At 42.8% G+C, this 18423-nt stretch overlaps 4 protein-coding genes across 6 annotated transcripts; 2 read left to right on the top strand and 2 right to left on the bottom strand.

The window, feature by feature from the left end:
* Nucleotides 1-10: 10 nt before the first annotated feature.
* On the bottom strand, nucleotides 11-5580 carry edc3 (enhancer of mRNA decapping 3 homolog (S. cerevisiae)). 2 transcript variants are annotated; one of them, XM_070972880.1, is made up of 7 exons: nucleotides 5413-5580; nucleotides 4971-5143; nucleotides 4652-4878; nucleotides 4232-4570; nucleotides 3987-4140; nucleotides 3452-3669; nucleotides 11-3326 (listed from the first exon to the last, which is right to left on the bottom strand). In XM_070972880.1, the coding sequence occupies exons 2-7, from the start codon at nucleotides 5132-5134 to the stop codon at nucleotides 2992-2994; spliced, it is 1437 nt and encodes a 478-aa protein (XP_070828981.1). In that variant the 5' UTR covers nucleotides 5135-5143; nucleotides 5413-5580; the 3' UTR covers nucleotides 11-2991. The 2 variants fall into 2 exon arrangements, with proteins under 2 accessions (XP_070828981.1, XP_070828980.1); XM_070972879.1 differs by having other exon boundaries at nucleotides 4971-5166; nucleotides 5413-5537.
* A 1148-nt stretch (nucleotides 5581-6728) lies between these two features.
* On the top strand, nucleotides 6729-9395 carry LOC139337335 (golgin subfamily A member 6-like protein 6). The gene is made up of 9 exons (XM_070971879.1): nucleotides 6729-6761; nucleotides 7464-7558; nucleotides 7643-7778; nucleotides 7876-8001; nucleotides 8160-8285; nucleotides 8370-8474; nucleotides 8557-8715; nucleotides 8795-9012; nucleotides 9116-9395. The coding sequence occupies exons 1-9, from the start codon at nucleotides 6729-6731 to the stop codon at nucleotides 9393-9395; spliced, it is 1278 nt and encodes a 425-aa protein (XP_070827980.1).
* A 114-nt stretch (nucleotides 9396-9509) lies between these two features.
* On the top strand, nucleotides 9510-12194 carry LOC139338075 (uncharacterized). The gene is made up of 12 exons (XM_070972990.1): nucleotides 9510-9541; nucleotides 9633-9696; nucleotides 9822-9927; nucleotides 10077-10122; nucleotides 10228-10279; nucleotides 10403-10476; nucleotides 10555-10639; nucleotides 10776-10839; nucleotides 10926-11008; nucleotides 11091-11189; nucleotides 11409-11531; nucleotides 11637-12194. The coding sequence occupies exons 1-12, from the start codon at nucleotides 9519-9521 to the stop codon at nucleotides 11802-11804; spliced, it is 987 nt and encodes a 328-aa protein (XP_070829091.1). The 5' UTR covers nucleotides 9510-9518; the 3' UTR covers nucleotides 11805-12194.
* Nucleotides 12195-13492: 1298 nt separating this feature from the next.
* syt18b (synaptotagmin XVIIIb) lies at nucleotides 13493-17912 on the bottom strand. Of its 2 annotated transcripts, XM_070972752.1 has the most exons (5): nucleotides 17421-17912; nucleotides 15767-16785; nucleotides 15354-15510; nucleotides 14211-14371; nucleotides 13493-14109 (listed from the first exon to the last, which is right to left on the bottom strand). In XM_070972752.1, the coding sequence occupies exons 1-5, from the start codon at nucleotides 17563-17565 to the stop codon at nucleotides 13963-13965; spliced, it is 1629 nt and encodes a 542-aa protein (XP_070828853.1). In that variant the 5' UTR covers nucleotides 17566-17912; the 3' UTR covers nucleotides 13493-13962. The 2 variants fall into 2 exon arrangements, with proteins under 2 accessions (XP_070828853.1, XP_070828852.1); XM_070972751.1 differs by having other exon boundaries at nucleotides 13493-14371.
* Between the last annotated feature and the right edge of the window lie 511 nt (nucleotides 17913-18423).

Consider the following 18423-nt stretch of genomic DNA (forward strand, 5'->3'; position numbering starts at 1 on the left):
GTCCACAAAGAAAAATCAATGGTGAAAGTTTTATTTGGTTTCAGTCTCCACATAAGACACAAGAGGACTGCACAGGGGACAGTTGTCCCGTCTAGACAAACCTCCCACTGGCTGTTGAATTTTTTTTTTAAGCGCAAACTGATCTCGCCTGGACTAAACATCCGGTGCAGATCTGAGTCTCGAGCTGCGTTTAAACTACTTGACTTTCAAACCCCGGATCATCACATACTCTCTGGCTTCTGCACAAAAATGCGCTGTTCTTAGAGGAAATATCGGGTACATACCGCTGCCATTACAGCAGAATGAGGAAGAGACTCTGAAGGTGTGAGATCACCGCCCCCTGGCGGCCAAACAGAGACACAGCTCGTGCTCACATTCAGTGACGCCAGCTGGAGTCTCAGAGCCAGACTTGTCTCAACAGATGAGACAGAACACATCAGGCCGGAGGAATGTTGGAAAAAGGACAAAACTTTTGCGCACGAAAGTAATTTTCACTGAATCAGTGTATGAACTCTGCAGGAAAACAAACACAGCGTGCAAGTAGCTTTAATCCTGCTTATCTTGACTGCACTGACCTCAGTGACACAAGATTTAGGCACGTTGATGTGCACGGTATGCATGACCAGCAAAGAACAAACAACGGGTTTGACTCTGACTGTCAAACTGCCAAGACCTCAAGACACACGGAACAAGCAGTTCGTCATGAATCATATTTCACACACTGTATTCACACTTCAGCTTCGTGGTAAATACCACAAACAGTGAAGCAAATAAACAGGCTGATCAACACCGCCTCATCACAAAGACCCAGTCTAATCTAATACAGTACAGTGTGCAAGTGCAGGGTGCTGCATCTTGATCATTGTGAGTTTGGATCAAGATGATTCAACCCTAAATGCATTTGAATCCTACAGACACAAAGCATTTTTACCTCTGATCACAACTTTGATCAAAAAGTTGTCAACATTCGAACCTGCAAGCTTAAATTTCAGTGAACTTAAAGGACCATACCAAGACAGTACAAAGACAATACATTTAATGTTTGACCTCATCAGCTTTGTTGATTTTTGGAAATATCTTCTTATTCTGAATTTGATGCAGCAACATGTTTCAAACACGGTGGGACAGGAGCAACAAAAGACGGAAAGATGTGAAATGCTCCAAAAACACCTGTTTGGATCATTCCACAGGTAAACAGTTTGATTGGTAACAGGTGATAGCATCATGATTGGGTATGAAAGGGGCATCCTGGAAAGGCTCAGTCATTCACAAGTGAGGATGGAGCGAGGTTCACCACTTTGTGAACACATGACTGTATGAAGGCTGTCACTACATGGGCTCAGGGACACAGTTGTCAGTAAACACTGATTGTTTGTAAATTTTTGTTGTTTTTATTCATGTTTTACTTTTTGGAATCAAAACATTTAAAACTGTAGTCTGCATTTCCAACAGAGCGGCCTAAATGTTAAATATACATGATTTGTATAAACTTGTAAACACTGTGGTATGGTCCTTTAACTGGAGTGACACAGAGACAAAGTGACAGCAGAACTTCCAGGTTCTGCTTCAGAAGTCAGAAAACCTCATTCAAAATCTCACTGACATTTGTAACAACACTAATATCTAAAAATCCCATCCTGGACCTGAGCCTCCTCAACAGCATGTCATCATTCCTTTATACCCACAGCAATCAATGTATAGTGTCAGTTTGTTTTACCAGCTCTTTACATTAACGCTGATATGTTTTGACCATGATTATTTAATGCTTGCTATTTTCAACGCCGGGACAAACAAACAAATATGATGACGGGATTGTTTAATTTCAAACTTTAAAAGATTTTTGGTTCACATGAGTGATTGTGTGGATGAAAACATCAAATTATTTTGAAAATCTTTCAAGGAGTATATTCAATTAGAATATAAAGGTTAAACGTGAACACTTTCCAAACTTTGTACTAACTCTGAAAGAAAACACTTTCTTAACATCACATTAAAGTTTTCAGTGTCTCATAGCGGCTGCTGTAACAGATGCCGAATTATCTTAGAATATGACAGTAAACTCCAGGAACGTTACAGAAGCTAGAGGAACAGAGGCTCACCCGGATGTGACATCATGACCTGAGCTCTCCATTGTCCCAAAGCTTTGCAAGCAAACCTTTTTTTTCCTCTCTCTAAAAAGGCAAGGTTGCTAGAGGTTCTGCATGCCGCGTCACATCAAAGCCAAACATCACAGCCTAATTAGCCTCAGACACAGTAAACTGTTGATATCTGGATTCTCTCCAGTAGCTGCCCTCTTCAACACTGGTTTCATTTGAAAACACAGCATTACTCACATGAATGACAAACAGTCCATGTTTTCTTACATGTAATTTCTATCCTAATAAAACATCCAACAACAGTAACTCAGTGCTGCAGAGTCTGGCAGGCTATAAACAAAGCCGTAAGCGATGGTAACACCAATGTACAGTGTTTGATTTCTGGTGTCTCATCCAGATTAATGTATATAATAACATGGCACATGCATGTATGATGGATCTGTTTATTCACCAGGCGGCTTTGGAATGAGGTTAGATTACAGTGACACTGAGAAATGATCCATTTTAAGTCACAGATTGTCCTGTTCACTTTAAAACTGAACAATATATTGCATTGTTCTTGACACTTCAGCTGTACTCTTGAAAATCTTCCACATACCTCGTATCATCACATGAATAAAACGGTATCTACATGAAGCCTCCGATGGTCAACAACTTTACTTTTTCAGTAAAGTTCTTTCCTATCATACCCACATACACTTAGTCCTGGAAGAACTAATGCACCAAACAGAAGTCCTTCAGAATGAGGGAAAAGTCCTGTTCACGTGTCGATGGTTAGAAACTTAACAGATGAACTGAAAAACAGCTGAAGCTCTGGAATAAACAGTAAGGCGCCAAAACCCAAATGGTCATGTTGGGTGAAAGACTCAATCTGTCACGTAGACCCTTAGTCCCACTATGCAGAGTGCAAGGGAATGACAAATTTGCAGCCAAAAGGAGAATGGTATTTGATCCCCACTTCCTGGAACACCTGGCGAGGGACACCTATGTCACACAGGTAAACCCTGCCAGCCCCTTCAGCTAGGGGTAGGGGGAGGCAAAGAGAGAGGGACCACTTGGCCTCCACTGCCTGCCCCTGTCCGCTACCAGGAGGGTCTAAGCTGAGCACTGGCGCTCGGTTCTGGTTAGCCCAGTCTGCGGCCGCTCGGTACCAAGGCTGATCCATCAGGAATGTGTTCTCGTGGCAGTCCAGACAGTTAATGATTAGGTCCACTGGTGTGTCTGGAAGGTCTGTGGAGTCAGAGAGAAAAACTGAAAAATCTTAAAAGTACAATGCTTGATGGGATCATTGAGAATGCAAAATGTATGAACCCTCCCTCCAAAAGACAACAATAATAATAGAAAAATACGCCTACCTTTGATACTTGACACCTGTTTGCCACCAGTCTTGTTGAAGAGTGTGAGCTCACTGGTGACCGAGTCGAGCATCTTGACAAAATTGGGCAGAAACAGGATGACCTCTACTTCATGGTTGGCCAGGTGACGACCACAGCTGATGCCCTGAGCTCCCTGAACATGGGGGCCACACAGCAGGGCCACTGTGGGACGCTGGTGTAAATTTTTTGGAGTGAACCTGAAAGAAACATGAGACAGGAATGAACCTGCTTTCCTGAAATTTGTGCTGTCCAAGCACTTATTACCAGTAAATTCATACCAGGCATATTAAACAATAAAGTTAAGTAGTATACAGGGATGTAAAGGGATGTGCAATTGTTAGTACAGGATGTTTGATTCAATATGCAATTTCCTTATTTCAGGACATCATATAAGCCAAACCAATAATGTCAAATACTCATATGACAATTCATTTAAAATTTTGTCACAGTTGATAATGTATTGGCTAACAACACTAACCACGGTAAACAGGTCAGTTTTCATCTGCATGCTCACCTGTTGGGCCCACCCAGCAATGTAAGTGCCATCTGACTGGCACACACTCCAGTCATCTCAAGTCTTCGCTCCAGTGAGAGACCATGACGCTCAGCAACTGATAACAGACGCTTGTGTAGTTCATAGGATATACTGGGTACAACAAGCCCAGAGTCTGTATGGAGAAATGGACACAAGTACTTAACGGATTATTCACATCGTTTACCCTCACTACTACTTGTTTCATTACAATGTGAAACACTTACCAGTGCAGTACTCTTTGGCGCCCGGCTGTGGCACAGTAATCTGTCTGTACACAATAGGTTTGGCCTCCAGGATGTTTTCATCATGACGGTATCGTGAGGGTGTCTGATCTTGAGGTGTCCCACGTGACCTCACACCATTACGGCGCTCCGATATGTCGATTTCTGAGAAAACTGCTGCCTTGTCAAAAAGAGCCAAGTTTCCTTCAAAATCAAAGTCCGTATCCAAACCGTCATCCATGCCATCTCCAAAACATTCATCGTCTCTGTGCTTCATCTGACCATTCTTCACCCCGTTCTTTTTCGGCGTCACTTGGTTTGCCCCCCGACTACTAGATGACCCTGATGGAAAAAACACATGATAAATGTCAACACAGCAACAATCAAAACTTTTCTTGTTGATTTATAGTGCATTGCACTTACAGGAGTTGTGTCTTCGCCGGAATCCTTTTGGCTGGCCGGGTACATCCAGATGACGGTCTCCATAGCTTTTGGAGCAGTGCTGAGGGGAGTTTAGCTTCTCCACAGCCCTGGGGTCACCCTTTGGGACTGCAACTGGAGCACTACTTACCTTTGTAGATGCAGAAGAATTGTTCCTAGGATTGCCATTTCTTATATCTAAAATCTTTAGTTCCTTTATGTCAATGGCACTGAAAAAAGAATAAACTGTTGCATTTAAAAGACACGCCAACAGGTGTGTGAAAAACAGCCAGAGAGCGAACAGTTTGAGGCTGAGCTTTACCTGAATGTGACCTCGGGAACAGGGCACTTGACTCCATTATGGAAAGGTTGTCTTAAGGAGATGGTTTGGCTGGACTGGTCCACAGATACCACTTCTCCTTGATAGACTCCCAGTGTTGGTCCACAGTTAATTGACACCAAACTACCCAGCCAGTCCGCAGCCATGACCACACACTGATGAAGAACCCAATAAAGAACTGATGAAGAACCCACGTTTTAATGTCCCATGATAGAGAACAAACCTCCTATTTGACCACAAACTTTATGTTCAAACAAAAAGCTTTCTGACAGCAGGATATTAGAAATACTAATTGCTTGGTGTTAGCGAACAGTTGCTAGTTGAGTAACGTTAGCATCGGCCTGTTATCTAGCTACTATTTCGCGTTAATTTTGAGACGCAAACGTCGTTACTTGACTAAAGACCGAGGGTTGAAATGTTGTACCTTTCAGAAAACAATGCGAAGCACACTCTACCCGAACACAGATGAACAAAGTGTTGCGTTTAGTGTTGAAAGGAAAACTGCGGCTCCCTTAAACTGTTAGCTTTTAGCTTCTTGAACAGTCGACAGCTACTGCTGCTGCTAGCTTCTGGATGACGACATCCGGCTTCCGATATTAAACAGATTTCAAAATAAGAGCTTAGCCGCAAAAACGTTAACCCAAGCATAGGTGTTAATCGAAAATCTATGTTTTGGTCTATTTTTGTTTTGTTTGATCTTAAATGCTGTGTCACATATATCTCGTATGGCAGTTTGTGCCTAAATTGGGATGTGCAATGAAAGATGGAACTGAAAAATGGTCTGACTGTCACATGCAAAGAATCAACGGGATTTAGTCAGTGACGTGCAATATTTCACACTGAGCTGTAGAGTATTAGCGTGCTTATATAGCCATGATACTATCTGACAATTCACCACATGCTTGCTTATCCCTGGAGCTAAAATAGAATCCTTTAAGAAAATAGTTCTAAAGCAGTTTATTCTCCGTTTTGTGCCCAAAGGCAATCACAATCAATCCTGAAATATTCACTGTCATAAGTAATTAATCAGAGGTAAGCCATGCGTATTATGATCACTGAGAGATGTTCTTAACAACTCATGTCAACAAACACACAGTTAGCAGACTGAGTGAGATCATGCAGAGACATCCCATAAGTGTTAGCACATGACACACCCACCCCGCTGCGTCCTGTGTACATAGGTTACCATAGATACACAGTTCAAGGACTACTGAACAGCTTGCAATCAAAGCTGTGTGAGGCTTAGGAGCAGATCAACTGACCATTGTCTTTGGACAGGAGGGTTTCTGCAGCAAGGTACCGTGAGAGCAAGTGCCATTTTGTGTAGACTTCAGCTATTAAATCAACTCATATTACATGTTGCTTTTCTTATCAATCATATTTTCCTACATTTGATCAGGCACCTTTGTATAAAGAAATGGAAAAGGGGTTGTCAGTGACAAATTTAGAATAAGAGTAGATCACAAGCACATTGTATTAGTCATGCAGTCTTAAAAGCAGTTGTTGACCATCAAGCAAGCTGTGGAAATACCAAGACACATGATCCGAGAATAGCCACACACCTCAGGCTGCCACCATTGTGTGAAAGTCTTTGTACGTTGCTCGGCGTGCATGTGGGGAGATGAGGACTGCAGCCTCTCCCATACAAAGGGAAGTCATAGCTTGAATCTGGGAAGACACTCCAAGATGTTTAGACCTTCGTGCAGAGGTTCAAGTCCATTTTCCCTCACAGACCTCGACATGTGGGACACTAAATCTCGCCTTACAGCCCAGGTAGGACCCAAACATACTCTTTATGTGGTATAACAGTAACTTAACAATTAGAAATGTGTGTTTTTCTTACTCAGACCTCAGCATGGTGTGGTATGGCATCAGTCTCTGGGGCAGGGTTTCTGTCCAAAGTAAGCACAAGGTGAGAGGTAAATGTAGAGCGTTAAGTGAGAGATTCATAGTAGTGTTTATTTTCAAGTCAGGATGGTGTAATAAATTCTGGCTGGCATACTGTGTGTATGACAGCACATCTGGGAGCACCGGTGGCTTCAGACAGAGCGACCCTGGTCTAAGGAAGTGGCAGTCAATGTCTCATCTGGTGCCTGAGGGTCCTACACGATGCTTCCCTTCATCTCCTGAGACTGAATTAAGGGCTGCCAGAGGTGCAAGTAGACAAGCAGAAGTGGGACAATGGCTGCAGGGTGCTCATGAGCATCTGGACACTCAGCTGGACCGACTGATGACCAGAAATGCACAGCTGAGCTGCAACATTACTACCGCACAACTGCATGACATGAAATATAAAGTAAGTAAAATTTTAAATGTCCATGGAAAAAAAATTCTATGATCTACCTCTTTTGCATTTTCCTCCCTTCTTACCACTTGTGTGGGTGACTGGGGTGGATTTATAGCTTTTCTGCTTCAGATAGGTGTTTGGTACGTGTTGCACACAGCATCCTGTTATCTCAATGTCTTTCACTGCAGCTGTCAGAAAGGATGAGCACTCTTGAGTGGGAGAAGGAGGCAGCTGAATTAACCCAGTTTGAAAAGAGCCGACAACGTGGAGAGCTTCATGAAAAGTAAGGGCAGCAATAGATGTGGAATGGAAAATTTGAATGGCTTTAGAAAAGATTGAAATTCCTCATGTGAAATTCACTCACAAGGGTCCTACAGCTGGAGAAGGACCTGTTGCAAATGAGGTCTACTTTGGAACGAGGAAACCATGATCAACCGACCAAAAGAAGTCCTGGCTCGCTTGCCAGAACATTACCAGTAAGCCAAGAAGACTTTAACAGACAGGTGTGTAAGCTTTATGTATTCTGGAAATGCACGTGTTCTAAATGATGTATTATTCTGTATTTCTTTTTGCCAAACTGTACACATGGCTTTAATTCAGGAGAGGCAGAAGGTTGACACAGAGCTGTGTAAGGCGAGAGAGGCTCTGAGAGATGCTGAGGCAAAGGCAAAGACACAAGAAGAAGAACGAAACCAGGCTCTCCAGAAACTCCAGGCTTCTACAGAGGTCGGTCTGAATATATATGAGGGAAGTGTCAGAATTTACTGCTGATCCTTTTTATATAAAATTACAAAGCTATGCTGCAGCTGTCTGTGATGCCATTTTCTTTTCCTTGCATATTTACACCCTTAGGCTGTGTTTATTTTCTTTTTCTGTGAACCTAGACACAGAGGGCGCTGTTGAATCAAATAGAGGAGATGAACCAGAGACATAGCCACACAAGACAGAATCACTCTGAAGTGCAAGAGCAGCTGAGTGAAGCTAACAACAAGATCAGCCAAGCATGCCTGGTCTGTCTCTGATTCAAAATGATCTTAAACTTGATTACAACATTTGACAAACACACCTCGAAAATGATCTTTAATTCTTCTCAGGAAAAAGCCATCATGTCAACTCAAGTGCTAAAGCTGGAGGATGATATAAAAGAACTGAAGGCCAAACTGACGGGGCCTCTGCCTGACAAAGATCACCTGATCCAGGTATCACACTGAATCTTTAATTATAATGTCTGGGGCATCTGAGATCAAAATATCACAAGTGTTGTATGTGTGTGCTGTGTAGGAGGAAGCAGGTGTGCAGCAGGGGGCCCAGGTCCTGGAGCTGCAGCCGAAGAGTAACCAACAACACTCAGAGTCTTGTGAGGTCTTTGCCATTCAGACCAACACAGAGTCTCATAATGACAAACAGGATCAGGAAACTGTTCTGATGGCTCTCAGAGAGGTCGAAAGCTTTAACTTTTTGTTGAATGTTTCATTTTTGCTGATTTTTTTTATTGAATGACCCCTGTTGTGTCTTTCAGCTAAATGAAAAGCTGACATGTGAGCTTGACGTGATTAAGCAGAAACTGAACACATCACAGTCTCAGCTAGAGGAGATAACGGCAGAGCGGATCATCGCTTCCAAACAGGTCACAGATCTGGAGGCACAGTGCTCTCAGCTGATCAGAGAACAAGAAGAACTGCGTAAAATTAATGAGGAGGAGCAAACGGAGATGAAAGAAAAATGCTGCCAGCTCAGGTGAGATGGTGATCAAACACTGTTCTTTGATATATGAACATTAACTTTTTACTTTTAGTACAATTACCCTCTGTTTGCTGAAACCCTCAAACCATTTTTCCAGGGAATCTTTGCAAGTTTTGGAATTAGAAAAACTGAAACTGCAGGACCGGTGCCTGTGCTTGGAGGCTGAGGTCTTTGAGAAGGAGGAGAAGCTCCACCTGCAGGAGGAAGAGCATCGGAAACAAGACGCAGCGAGAGTCCAGAACACAGAGGAACTAAAAGCTGTGGTCAGACACTGGACTGAGAAATGGCAAACGGTGGCTTTGACCCTGCAGTCTACACAAGAGGAGCTCAAGGAGTTGAAAAAGAACTCTAGAAAGGAAGTGAGAGCAACCCTTTAATGCTCACTTTAGCTGTTATTAATAACTTTATACCACAGCCGGGCATTTAGCTGCATCTAAGTTTCAAATTGTATCTAATTTCAGCTCCAAGCAGAAGCTGTGGCAACGGAGACTGAAAAACTCATGAAAGAGGGCTGGAAAGACATGTAAGTCAGTATTGTAAATCACCAATTCCACCAGTTAATTGCTGTTTAAATCACTTATTTCTTGTCTGATAACACACATTTTCCCACACAGAGACGCCACTGAGAATCTACAGCAGCACAAAGCTAATATGACGACAGAGCTGACCAGAGCCAAGGTGTCGCATCCCTGAAAAACTAGTGCCTGAGCATTATTTTTCTCAGTGTTTGAGCACTGAGATGATCTCACAGTTAAAGATGCAGTAGATGTAAACAAGTTAATTAACTTTATGTTTTTTAACAGAAGGGATCTGACTCACTGCTAAAGGTTGAACTTGATGCGTGCAAACAAGAGCTGGAGCTGGAGAGGAGCAGGAGTCAGGCGCTGCTTCACAAATATACAGATAAAGGTAAAGACAGTGGCAGGCATAGCAGTCCATTGCTATGCCTGCAGTCCTATGCAATACTTTTACTGCAGTACTATGAAAGTACAGCAAGCATCAAACTCAACTCTTTAAACACAAGGGGGCGTTAAACTGCGGTGACCTTGTATTTGCAGGTGACGAAGCCTCAGTGCATACTCAGGACAAAGAGAGAGTGACAGAGTAAGTGGATTTTGATGAGATTTTCATTTTCAAAATGCACCATCAGCAAATCCAAATGAAATTCTGCGATCTGTCTCTTTATCATGCGCTCTGTCTGTTTATCAGCTTATCACAATCCTCTTCAGACTCCCACAGCAGCCACAACAAACCCCCTCAGGTAACGAGATGTTCCTCGCTCACTGAACAGACAAGATGTAATTACATATCTCATACAATGGCGCATTTTCACATAAACATACATTCAGAGTAGATATTCTGTGTTAACTTCCATGATTAACAGATGAGTTCGCAAGGCCATGAGGTTCAAAGGCTGAAGCAAAAACTGGCTGAAACAGAGAAGGAACTGAGAGAAAAGTAAGCTTTTCTTTGAAAGACTGATGCGTGACTGATTCTTTTAAGGTTTCTAACAAGTTTTCATCCGTGCTGCAATAGGAAAGAAGCTTTGAAAAGTCTAGAAAGGCAGAGAGAGATGGAAATGAATGAGGCCCGACTCAAGAGTTCTGCTCTGGAGCTCAAGGTGAAGTCGCTACATCCTGAACATGCAGTCTGAAATACATAGATCTGTGTTTACCAGCAGGTGGACTGAATGTGAAATTAACAAACACATTTCTTGCTATTATCACCTCTATTCCTCATGAATGCTCATGAAAAAGACCTCTGAAGAGGGTCAAGATGATGGAGGTCAAGCAAATGCCTCACTGAGGGCCGAGCTAGAAGGTATGAGTCTGCTTTTGAGAAAGCTAACAAGTGTTGATTATCCTGTCCGGCTCAGCTCTTAAACTTCTTCATCCACATGTTTTCAGAGAGCAGGAGGAGAGCAACCCAGCTGCTGCAGGAGAAAACACTGGCTGTCCAGAAGCTTCAAACACTGAGGCAGCTTTACCTGGTAAAGTTCATGAACAACACCTGTGAAGATGACCTCCTGTGCTGGTGATGAGCATAATAAATGTTCGAGCCCTTGTCTACAGGTTAAAGATGAAGAATCATCCGCTGAAGGCCGGAAAGATAAGACTGTGTGTCCAGTTAATCTCGAGGCAGAGCAGCAGAGGAGGATGGTCACTGAGCAGGTATATACTGAGTGACGCTGACATGCTTTCAGCTCACCTTCTTTGATACTGCAGCATCTATCGGTCCGATACTTTGGTTCACACTCAAATATCTCAACAACTATAAGGTAGCCTAATGAGTTTGGTGATCTCCTCACTTTGTCTCCAGCGCTACTGTGAGGTTGACATTTATGGTTTTGACTGAAATGTTGCGGTAACTTTATCTCATCAAATTTGTAGTTAAAGAGTCTGTTTAAGGAACGAGAAGGAAAAGATGCAGGAGAGACTGACAACAGATCAGCAGCGCTTCAGACTGGAGCCTCCTCGCAACAAGAGCGGACCCCCACATCTAAGGTTATGAGGGTGAGAAGATTCAGCAAATCAAAACTGAAACAATAAAAGAACCCCGACCAACAGACTCCCATAGTGATTAACTGGATTCCACTGTGTTTATTGATGCTCGCTCAGAGTGCAGTGGACAGGAGGAGCTGGCAGCAGCGCTCAGGTTTGATGCCAGTGTTTGAAGAGGATGAGGAGAACAGTGACTGGCCAGGAGGAGAGGACGGAAAGCCAGCGGAGGAGGCTCATGCTGAGGTGAATGTCCACAAGCAAAACCAACAGGTTGGAAAGGCTTGAATTTCACCAAGTGGAATGCTTACCGCGTCGAAAATCCATAGATATTCACCTTAAACAGGCGATGTATGCATGCATGAGGCCAGCTGGTCTGTTAAGAACAGCAGCTAAATGACTAAAGCATCAACATAACACTTCCAGCCACCACACCACTCATGAGATCATGTATGTTTGTCCGTCTGCATGCTGGGATGTTTCATAAATGATGTATCAACATCTGCAGCTGCTGCAAATTAATATCATTAATGGCATAAATCGCAGCGCACAGATTATATCATACAATTAACAGAACTGACCGCACATTCATTCATTACATATACACACATATGTGCAGGCTGCACTAATCCCAGCTTCTGCTTTAATCAAAGAGCATAAAGCATGCTGGGAGGGGACTCAGCCTGGCCGCATCACCACTTAAACTCTATGTGAAACGTAGGTCGGCTATAATCTCACATATGACTCTTTCTGCTCTGTAAGTAATCGGATTTGAAGCTGAGGAGTGAAGCGCTCGCCTCCTGCAGCACATCTGACTCCATCATAAGAGGATAGGAAAGAGTTACAGCATGTCACTGTCATACTGATGGCCTGTGACTATATGACAACAGAGAACGAGTGCTGATAAATACATTTTAAGGAACTCCATTATCTAAAAACTAGACAGTACGCGATAAAACATCTTTAATGTTTAAAGGATGTTAGATTCCTTTTTTGGCTGCAATTAAGAAAAGAAATGTGAAGCAAGTAATTTAACATTTTAAAAAGGGCAAAAAGATATTTTTAAAAGCATTCATTTAAAAAAAAAAAAGAGAGATAATATCTGCAATAGAGGTCTATATCTCCAAATATAGAGATGACATTAGAGATTTGAAACCATTCTCTCCTCTGCCAGATGTCGACAATGAGCGCAGAAGTAATCAATCTGAAGACGAAAAATGTGACTCCGCGGCAAGGTGAAGTTGTACATGAATCAGTGTTATAATCGTCAGTGTAGACGTGTGCTGTGACCTGTGTTGTCCTTAGATTTTGGAGCCTTTGGGAGGATTCATATCTCTATCTCAGACAGGGACATATCTACAAATAGACAGATAGAATCTTGTCATCACTATTGGTGGATAAGTCCCTGATCTCAGTTCATTTCCCTTGACCTTCAGTCCTCTGCATGTGTATGAATAGAAAATTGATTTGTAACATTTTGAAATACTAATCTTTGTGTAATTATTTCCCCATTTTTCCTGATTTAGCCACACTAAAGTGCAGGCAGCCAGCACAGGACAAGTCTTTGGCTGTCGAAGTGCCAAAGCTGTCTCTCTGTTCAGATGAGATTGACCTGCAGCAGAAGAGGCCACCCTCCCTCTATCCTGATGGGATATTCCTGGCTGAGATTGTAAATATCTGTAGCCCTGATGAAGATGAAGAGGAGGGAGAGGTCAAATGAGGCATTTCATCAAAATTCCTGCATTGGGCAAAACTTGCTAATAAAATAATAATAATCAATAAAATTCAGCACCAACAGTTTGAACATTTATACCTCAGACAAAAATAAAAGCCACCAAGCTTCCTCAGGCAAAAATGTGTTTTATTTATATGACATGACATGGTTCTTCACATCATCTTTACATTCAGAAGATCCAACAAGATGGTTCACTCTTAAAAGAACTGTGAAAAAATAGGTGTATGTGAGAGTATATAACATATGTGTGTGTGTGTATTATATACATCAAATGAATGACAGTGTGTTTTAGCCACAGGGACTGAATACTATAGAATAACTCTGCAGTAGATGTAGATAAAGAGCACATTGCTCAGTTCAGTTACCTTTTTCCTTTGTTTGCTGGGGAAGAGGCTGAATGGTTGTAAGAGATCACTGAAATTGTACAAGAACCATTCAGAAAGTCTGATCTAGGTAACATTTCACAAATATACTGTTCTGTTATAAGCCAACAAACTTACGCTGTGTTGTTGCAAAAGTCATTTTGTGCACTTACAGTACTTTCCCGAAGGAGAATTTACATGTTGATACATTGAAATAAGGCCATTGTAAAGATTTTATCACTGAGTGTCCGTAAACACATCATTTGATATATGAAATATCAGCTGTGTGCACTCTCATGGTGAAGGTTTATTTAGAGTTCATACAGGTCAGGTCCACTGTGGCAGAGCTCTACAGAGGCTCTGGTTGTACAGTGTGCCAGCGTGTCTGCTCCACCTGCAGGTTGCACATGTCCCTCCAGTGAGCCCGTCCTGCATCTGCAGCCTCTGCACCGATTCGGATTCGGCCCAGAACTTTACCTCCTGAGAGGACCTGATTCTGTCACATAAGGAAGGAGGAGGAATATAGAAATCACAGGATAGCTGCAATACAAATAAATCAATTTTATTCTGTGATTGTGCTCCCACGGCAATCTTTACCTGCATGATTATGAACTCGAGCATGAGGGGCAGCTGACTGATGTCTCCTGGAGGCAGGTCAAACAGGAAGGAAGCGTTCCACACTGCGCATGACCCGCCTTTAGTTTCTCTGCTGCTGATCACAACTCCGTCATGATGCAGACTGATCACCACCTGGTATTCTGCACACAGGCAGACTAATGTTAGAACGTGTGAAAGAAATCTAATGAAGAATAAACATAAAAAGACAATATGAATATGTTAAACATGTACATACTGTATGTACACAATAACAGATAAACACAAAAACTAAGATTAAAATGGAAGCTGGGAAAATTTGACTTTCTTTCCCACTGTTAACAAATGAACAGCAATGGAAACAGCAAGTGACAGTTCAGCACTCTGCTATATGATCATGAGACAGGTGGCAAAATTAAATGTAGTCCTGACTTCATCATTTCTTCTGTCAAATCTTTCATTTCTTGCTGTGTTAGTAGCTGCCAAGTGCAGACAAGAATATATTTTCTCTTCCACCACAGTCTCTTTATTAATTGTGAAACACAATGAAACAAAACAATTTTACTGTCGTCACACGCCATTTTTTTCTGTAATTAAAGAATAAAGTTGTTTTTTTCTTCCGTCTTTTTCCGTACTAATCCATTTCTTCCTGCTCTGTGTGGTCTAAATATTCATGAGCAAATTCCTTCAGAATCTGATATGAAAGAAAAAGAGATTATCCAAGTTAGATTTATGTGACATACTGTACATGAAACAGATATCATAAATTCTAATGGCCCTGAATACAGGAGGTGCTTGTGTGCAATGAAAAATAATACTTAGACAGCCCAATGCTGACAAAGATTAGATCTGTCAGATCAGAGATTCAGAGTAGATTGGAACATTTTCCAGAGGATTGTGAATAGTGAAGGATTAAACCACAATGTCATTAAAAAAGGGATGATCTCCTGCTGCATTCGGCTCCTGTAAGACATCACTTAATCCCCTAAACATAAAAAGCAAACATAGGGAATTACTTTACCTCCCCTGTAAGGCAAAAGTTAGTTCTGCCCATGCATGCTTACACAATTCCTCTATGCATGATGTCCTTATGGGATCTCTAAGTGAACTACACATTTTGTGAATGGCATTAAACGCTGGTTTTACCTGCCGCTGCCATCGTGTGCAGCAGGCTGTCTAGGTTATCTGCTCTGAGGACTGTGGCTTTGATGCGGTGGGCCAGAGTGTGATACTGAAGCGAAATGAAGATCTGTGGAGGACAGCTAAGCCCCTTACACATGGCAGCATCCTGTGAGGTCAGACCCTGCAGTCAGAGGACCAAAGTTCAAAGACCAGACACAGAAACCTCAGCAACGCTTTGCAAGAAACAGGAGAAACGAGCATGGGGCCCTAAAAGTCCCAGGTTCACTCTATTTAACTATAGTATATGTAGAAATTGAATGTAGCTTGAAATTTCATTCTTGACCTTGAAAACTGCAGTCAGGCCTCCAAACAGGTTAATCAACCTCTATATTTTAAAAATAACTTGCTCACAGATATTAATTCAATACACCACAAACCTTGCTCAGTTTCCACTTGTTTGGGTGAAGCTCTTTCTTGAAGTGAAACAGATGCTCTGCTCCCCAGTCTCTTCCTCCACATTCGGCCTCCAGTTCACCCAGTGCGGAGCCTCTCAGGCTGGGAGGTTCCCGTGTGTATACGGCTATTCTCAGTACACACCTTTGGAGCTCCTTCACAGAGCTCACCTTTAAAAGTAGCACCAGGCTGTGGGTCTCGGGGCTGAGGCTGCTCTGGGCAGAGGCTTTTATGGGGCAGGGGTACAGAGGCGGCAGGCTGCCCAGCGCAGACACATCATCCAGCCTGTGGGGCATCCCATCAAGGCTGAGGACAGTGACTGCCAAGGTTTGCTGCTCTGGAGAGAAGGCCATAGTGAAATGGAGGCATGGTTTTGGTGATATTAGCTGTTGGCAGCTGGCTCCGGAGCCATAGCTCAGTGGAGCCAGCGGGATTGGTTCTTCAGGCATAAAAGGACACACAGCACTGGGGCTGGTGAGCCTGCTGTGTTCATTGTAAGATATACTACCCCCAGTCACCGTGCAGCGCCTCTGCAGAGCCTTACATGTTTTGGACAATAATGCCAGTTTGGGAAAAGAAGGCAGGGAAGTATGACTGGGATCTATGGGTTTATAGAGGGGTGATGTTAGTGGTGGTGTGCTGAGGCGGCGCAGGGAAAAATAAGACTTTGGCTGCTCCTTCTGCCCACAGGCAGCTGTAGCTTGAATAGAGAATGGCGCAGAGGCAAATTCACCCTCCGACGGGGCAGGGCTGGTGAAAGTGGAGGGGTACTCCAGTATATCTCCATCCAGCTCCTCATAGTGCTGCCTGGATGCTGTTCCAGCTGCTGAGGGAGGTGGGGTCTGGGCAAAGGTCACAGGTTCAGCAGGAGCTGGTGCTGACGTCACAGGATCTTTGTCTTTTACTGGACAAACCTGACTGCTCCTCCAGCACAGAATACATCCCAGGACCAAACACAGACAAAAAACTATCAGTCCAACCAACAGGAGAATTTGGAGGTGAACTGTAGACAAAGGAGAGAATGATAAGACCAATCAGATGGCAGTTTAGAAACTATTGTAATTTACCCTTATTCAACCCCTGGATTACTACTATTCTACCTCATTTGCTTGAAAGCACAGGCCCTGTGCTTCATATCAAAGCACTGTTAAATAATTGGTTAACATTTTTTCAAACCTATCTTTAAACAATATTCACATTCCTATATGTACATTGAAAAAAAATGTTGGTCACATTTTATTCCAATGGAGGAAATGGGGGACGAAATCCACAGTCCTCGGTCTGTGCAAAAATGCATTATGAAATGGTGCTTCAGCAGTCTGAATTAGTCATAACAAGAGATTATCTCCCAAAGTTACAGCCTTTGACTGCAAATTTCACTCTTTCTTCCCCCGGACAGAGTTTCTTTGTTGAGCTATGAAGGAGGGATCGAAACACAAAGAGGGGATGTTGTACTAAAACCACTTTGGAATCTCTGCACAGGACGAGGACTGTGGATTTTGTCCCTCATCACATACATTGGAGTTATGTTAGGAAAATATCCCTTCATGACCAGTATGGACAGGAGGAATCATTACAGTGACAAATAATTAGTCTTAGACTTGAAAAAAAACTTGAACCTCTCCTCTAAGACCATACCTTCTAGTTGTTTGGTGAAAAGGACCTGCACCAGAAGCCAGAAGAAGAGTATGACCATGATGCCCTCAATCATACCCTTACAGCAGAAGAGCAGCACAGACTGCCACAGAGGCTGGCCTGGGTACTCCTCATCATGGTAAGGCATGGTGCCAACAGTGTGCTGAAGGTTTCAGAGCCTATTTCAAAAACATTCACAAGAGGAAGTCCAGATGTCCTAGTAAAGAAGTTTTTATCTCACATTGTGACTTTCAGCCCTGGAGATATCTGCCCATGTAATTCTGCTCCAGAGGATCAATCAAAGCCATTTTTTGTCACAAAAACATCTGTATCCCATCAAAACGTCTTGGGCAGAATCTTTGAGCAACAATTCAAGTAACAAAACCTGCACATTACATGATATCCCCAAACAAAAAAAAGGGGGAAAAAATCTCATATGGACCTCCTTCTATAAGTTATAGTCAGTCTTTAGCAGCCGCAGGTGTCTTTCCCTGTTCAAAGCAGAAAAACCATCCAGCTGTCCTGACTTGCTGCTCAGAGTATATTCCAGCCTCTGTCCCAGGACAGTGATCTCCTCATCTGCAGAGACTTGGCCGGTATTATTGCTCCCTGGCGGGCGGGGGCCGTGGGCGGAGATACCCATCTCATAATACCTCTCAATTGTGCCTGTTGCATCTTTCTTCCACAGTGCTCCAGATGCCAGACCAGCAGTGTCACTATAGAATAACCCAGCTGTAAATCCTGCAACCCATCCCCTCCTCTCATCCTCTGACCCGTGAGCTCTTATCTCCATTAGTGTAACCTCTGTCATAGGTCTGCTGTGGAGTTCAGGAATTAATACAGTACAGACTCTTTCTATACTTCTCCATATACACTATGTGTACAGTTTAATTTGATGAATATGATGTGACATTATTCAGTTTGTCAGCAAAACATAACTGACAATAAAAAACAAACAAGGAATCTTTGTAAAGGTTCAGGTTCCTGGTTAAACATGCTGAGAACA

This window comes from Chaetodon trifascialis, chromosome 10 (genome assembly GCF_039877785.1).
Source record: "Chaetodon trifascialis isolate fChaTrf1 chromosome 10, fChaTrf1.hap1, whole genome shotgun sequence".
NCBI lineage: Eukaryota > Metazoa > Chordata > Actinopteri > Chaetodontiformes > Chaetodontidae > Chaetodon > Chaetodon trifascialis.

What these genes read in the sequence shown, in the direction of transcription:
- LOC139338075 (XM_070972990.1), top strand. Translation starts at nt 9,519, where the DNA reads ATGAAAGAGGGCTGGAAAGACAT. An exon ending in GTTCTGCTCTGGAGCTCAAG is followed by an intron (nt 10,640 to 10,775) that starts GTGAAGTCGCTA and finishes CTCATGAAAAAG; the next exon opens with ACCTCTGAAGAGGGTCAAGA. An exon ending in GGAGGATGGTCACTGAGCAG is followed by an intron (nt 11,190 to 11,408) that starts GTATATACTGAG and finishes TCAAATTTGTAG; the next exon opens with TTAAAGAGTCTGTTTAAGGA.
- LOC139337335 (XM_070971879.1), top strand. Translation starts at nt 6,729, where the DNA reads ATGTGGGACACTAAATCTCGCCTTACAGCCCAG. An exon ending in AGATCAGCCAAGCATGCCTG is followed by an intron (nt 8,286 to 8,369) that starts GTCTGTCTCTGA and finishes AATTCTTCTCAG; the next exon opens with GAAAAAGCCATCATGTCAAC. An exon ending in GAAAAATGCTGCCAGCTCAG is followed by an intron (nt 9,013 to 9,115) that starts GTGAGATGGTGA and finishes CCATTTTTCCAG; the next exon opens with GGAATCTTTGCAAGTTTTGG.
- syt18b (XM_070972751.1), bottom strand. Translation starts at nt 17,565, where the DNA reads ATGCCTTACCATGATGAGGAGTACCCAGGCCAGCCTCTGTGGCAGTCT. An exon ending in TTTCACCAAACAACTAGAAG is followed by an intron (nt 16,786 to 17,420) that starts GTATGGTCTTAG and finishes CTTTGTCTACAG; the next exon opens with TTCACCTCCAAATTCTCCTG. An exon ending in ACAAGTGGAAACTGAGCAAG is followed by an intron (nt 15,511 to 15,766) that starts GTTTGTGGTGTA and finishes CTCTGACTGCAG; the next exon opens with GGTCTGACCTCACAGGATGC.
- edc3 (XM_070972880.1), bottom strand. Translation starts at nt 5,134, where the DNA reads ATGGCTGCGGACTGGCTGGGTAGTTTGGTGTCAATTAACTGTGGACCA. An exon ending in GTTCCCGAGGTCACATTCAG is followed by an intron (nt 4,879 to 4,970) that starts GTAAAGCTCAGC and finishes TTCTTTTTTCAG; the next exon opens with TGCCATTGACATAAAGGAAC. An exon ending in TTGCTGGGTGGGCCCAACAG is followed by an intron (nt 3,670 to 3,986) that starts GTGAGCATGCAG and finishes TGTTTCTTTCAG; the next exon opens with GTTCACTCCAAAAAATTTAC.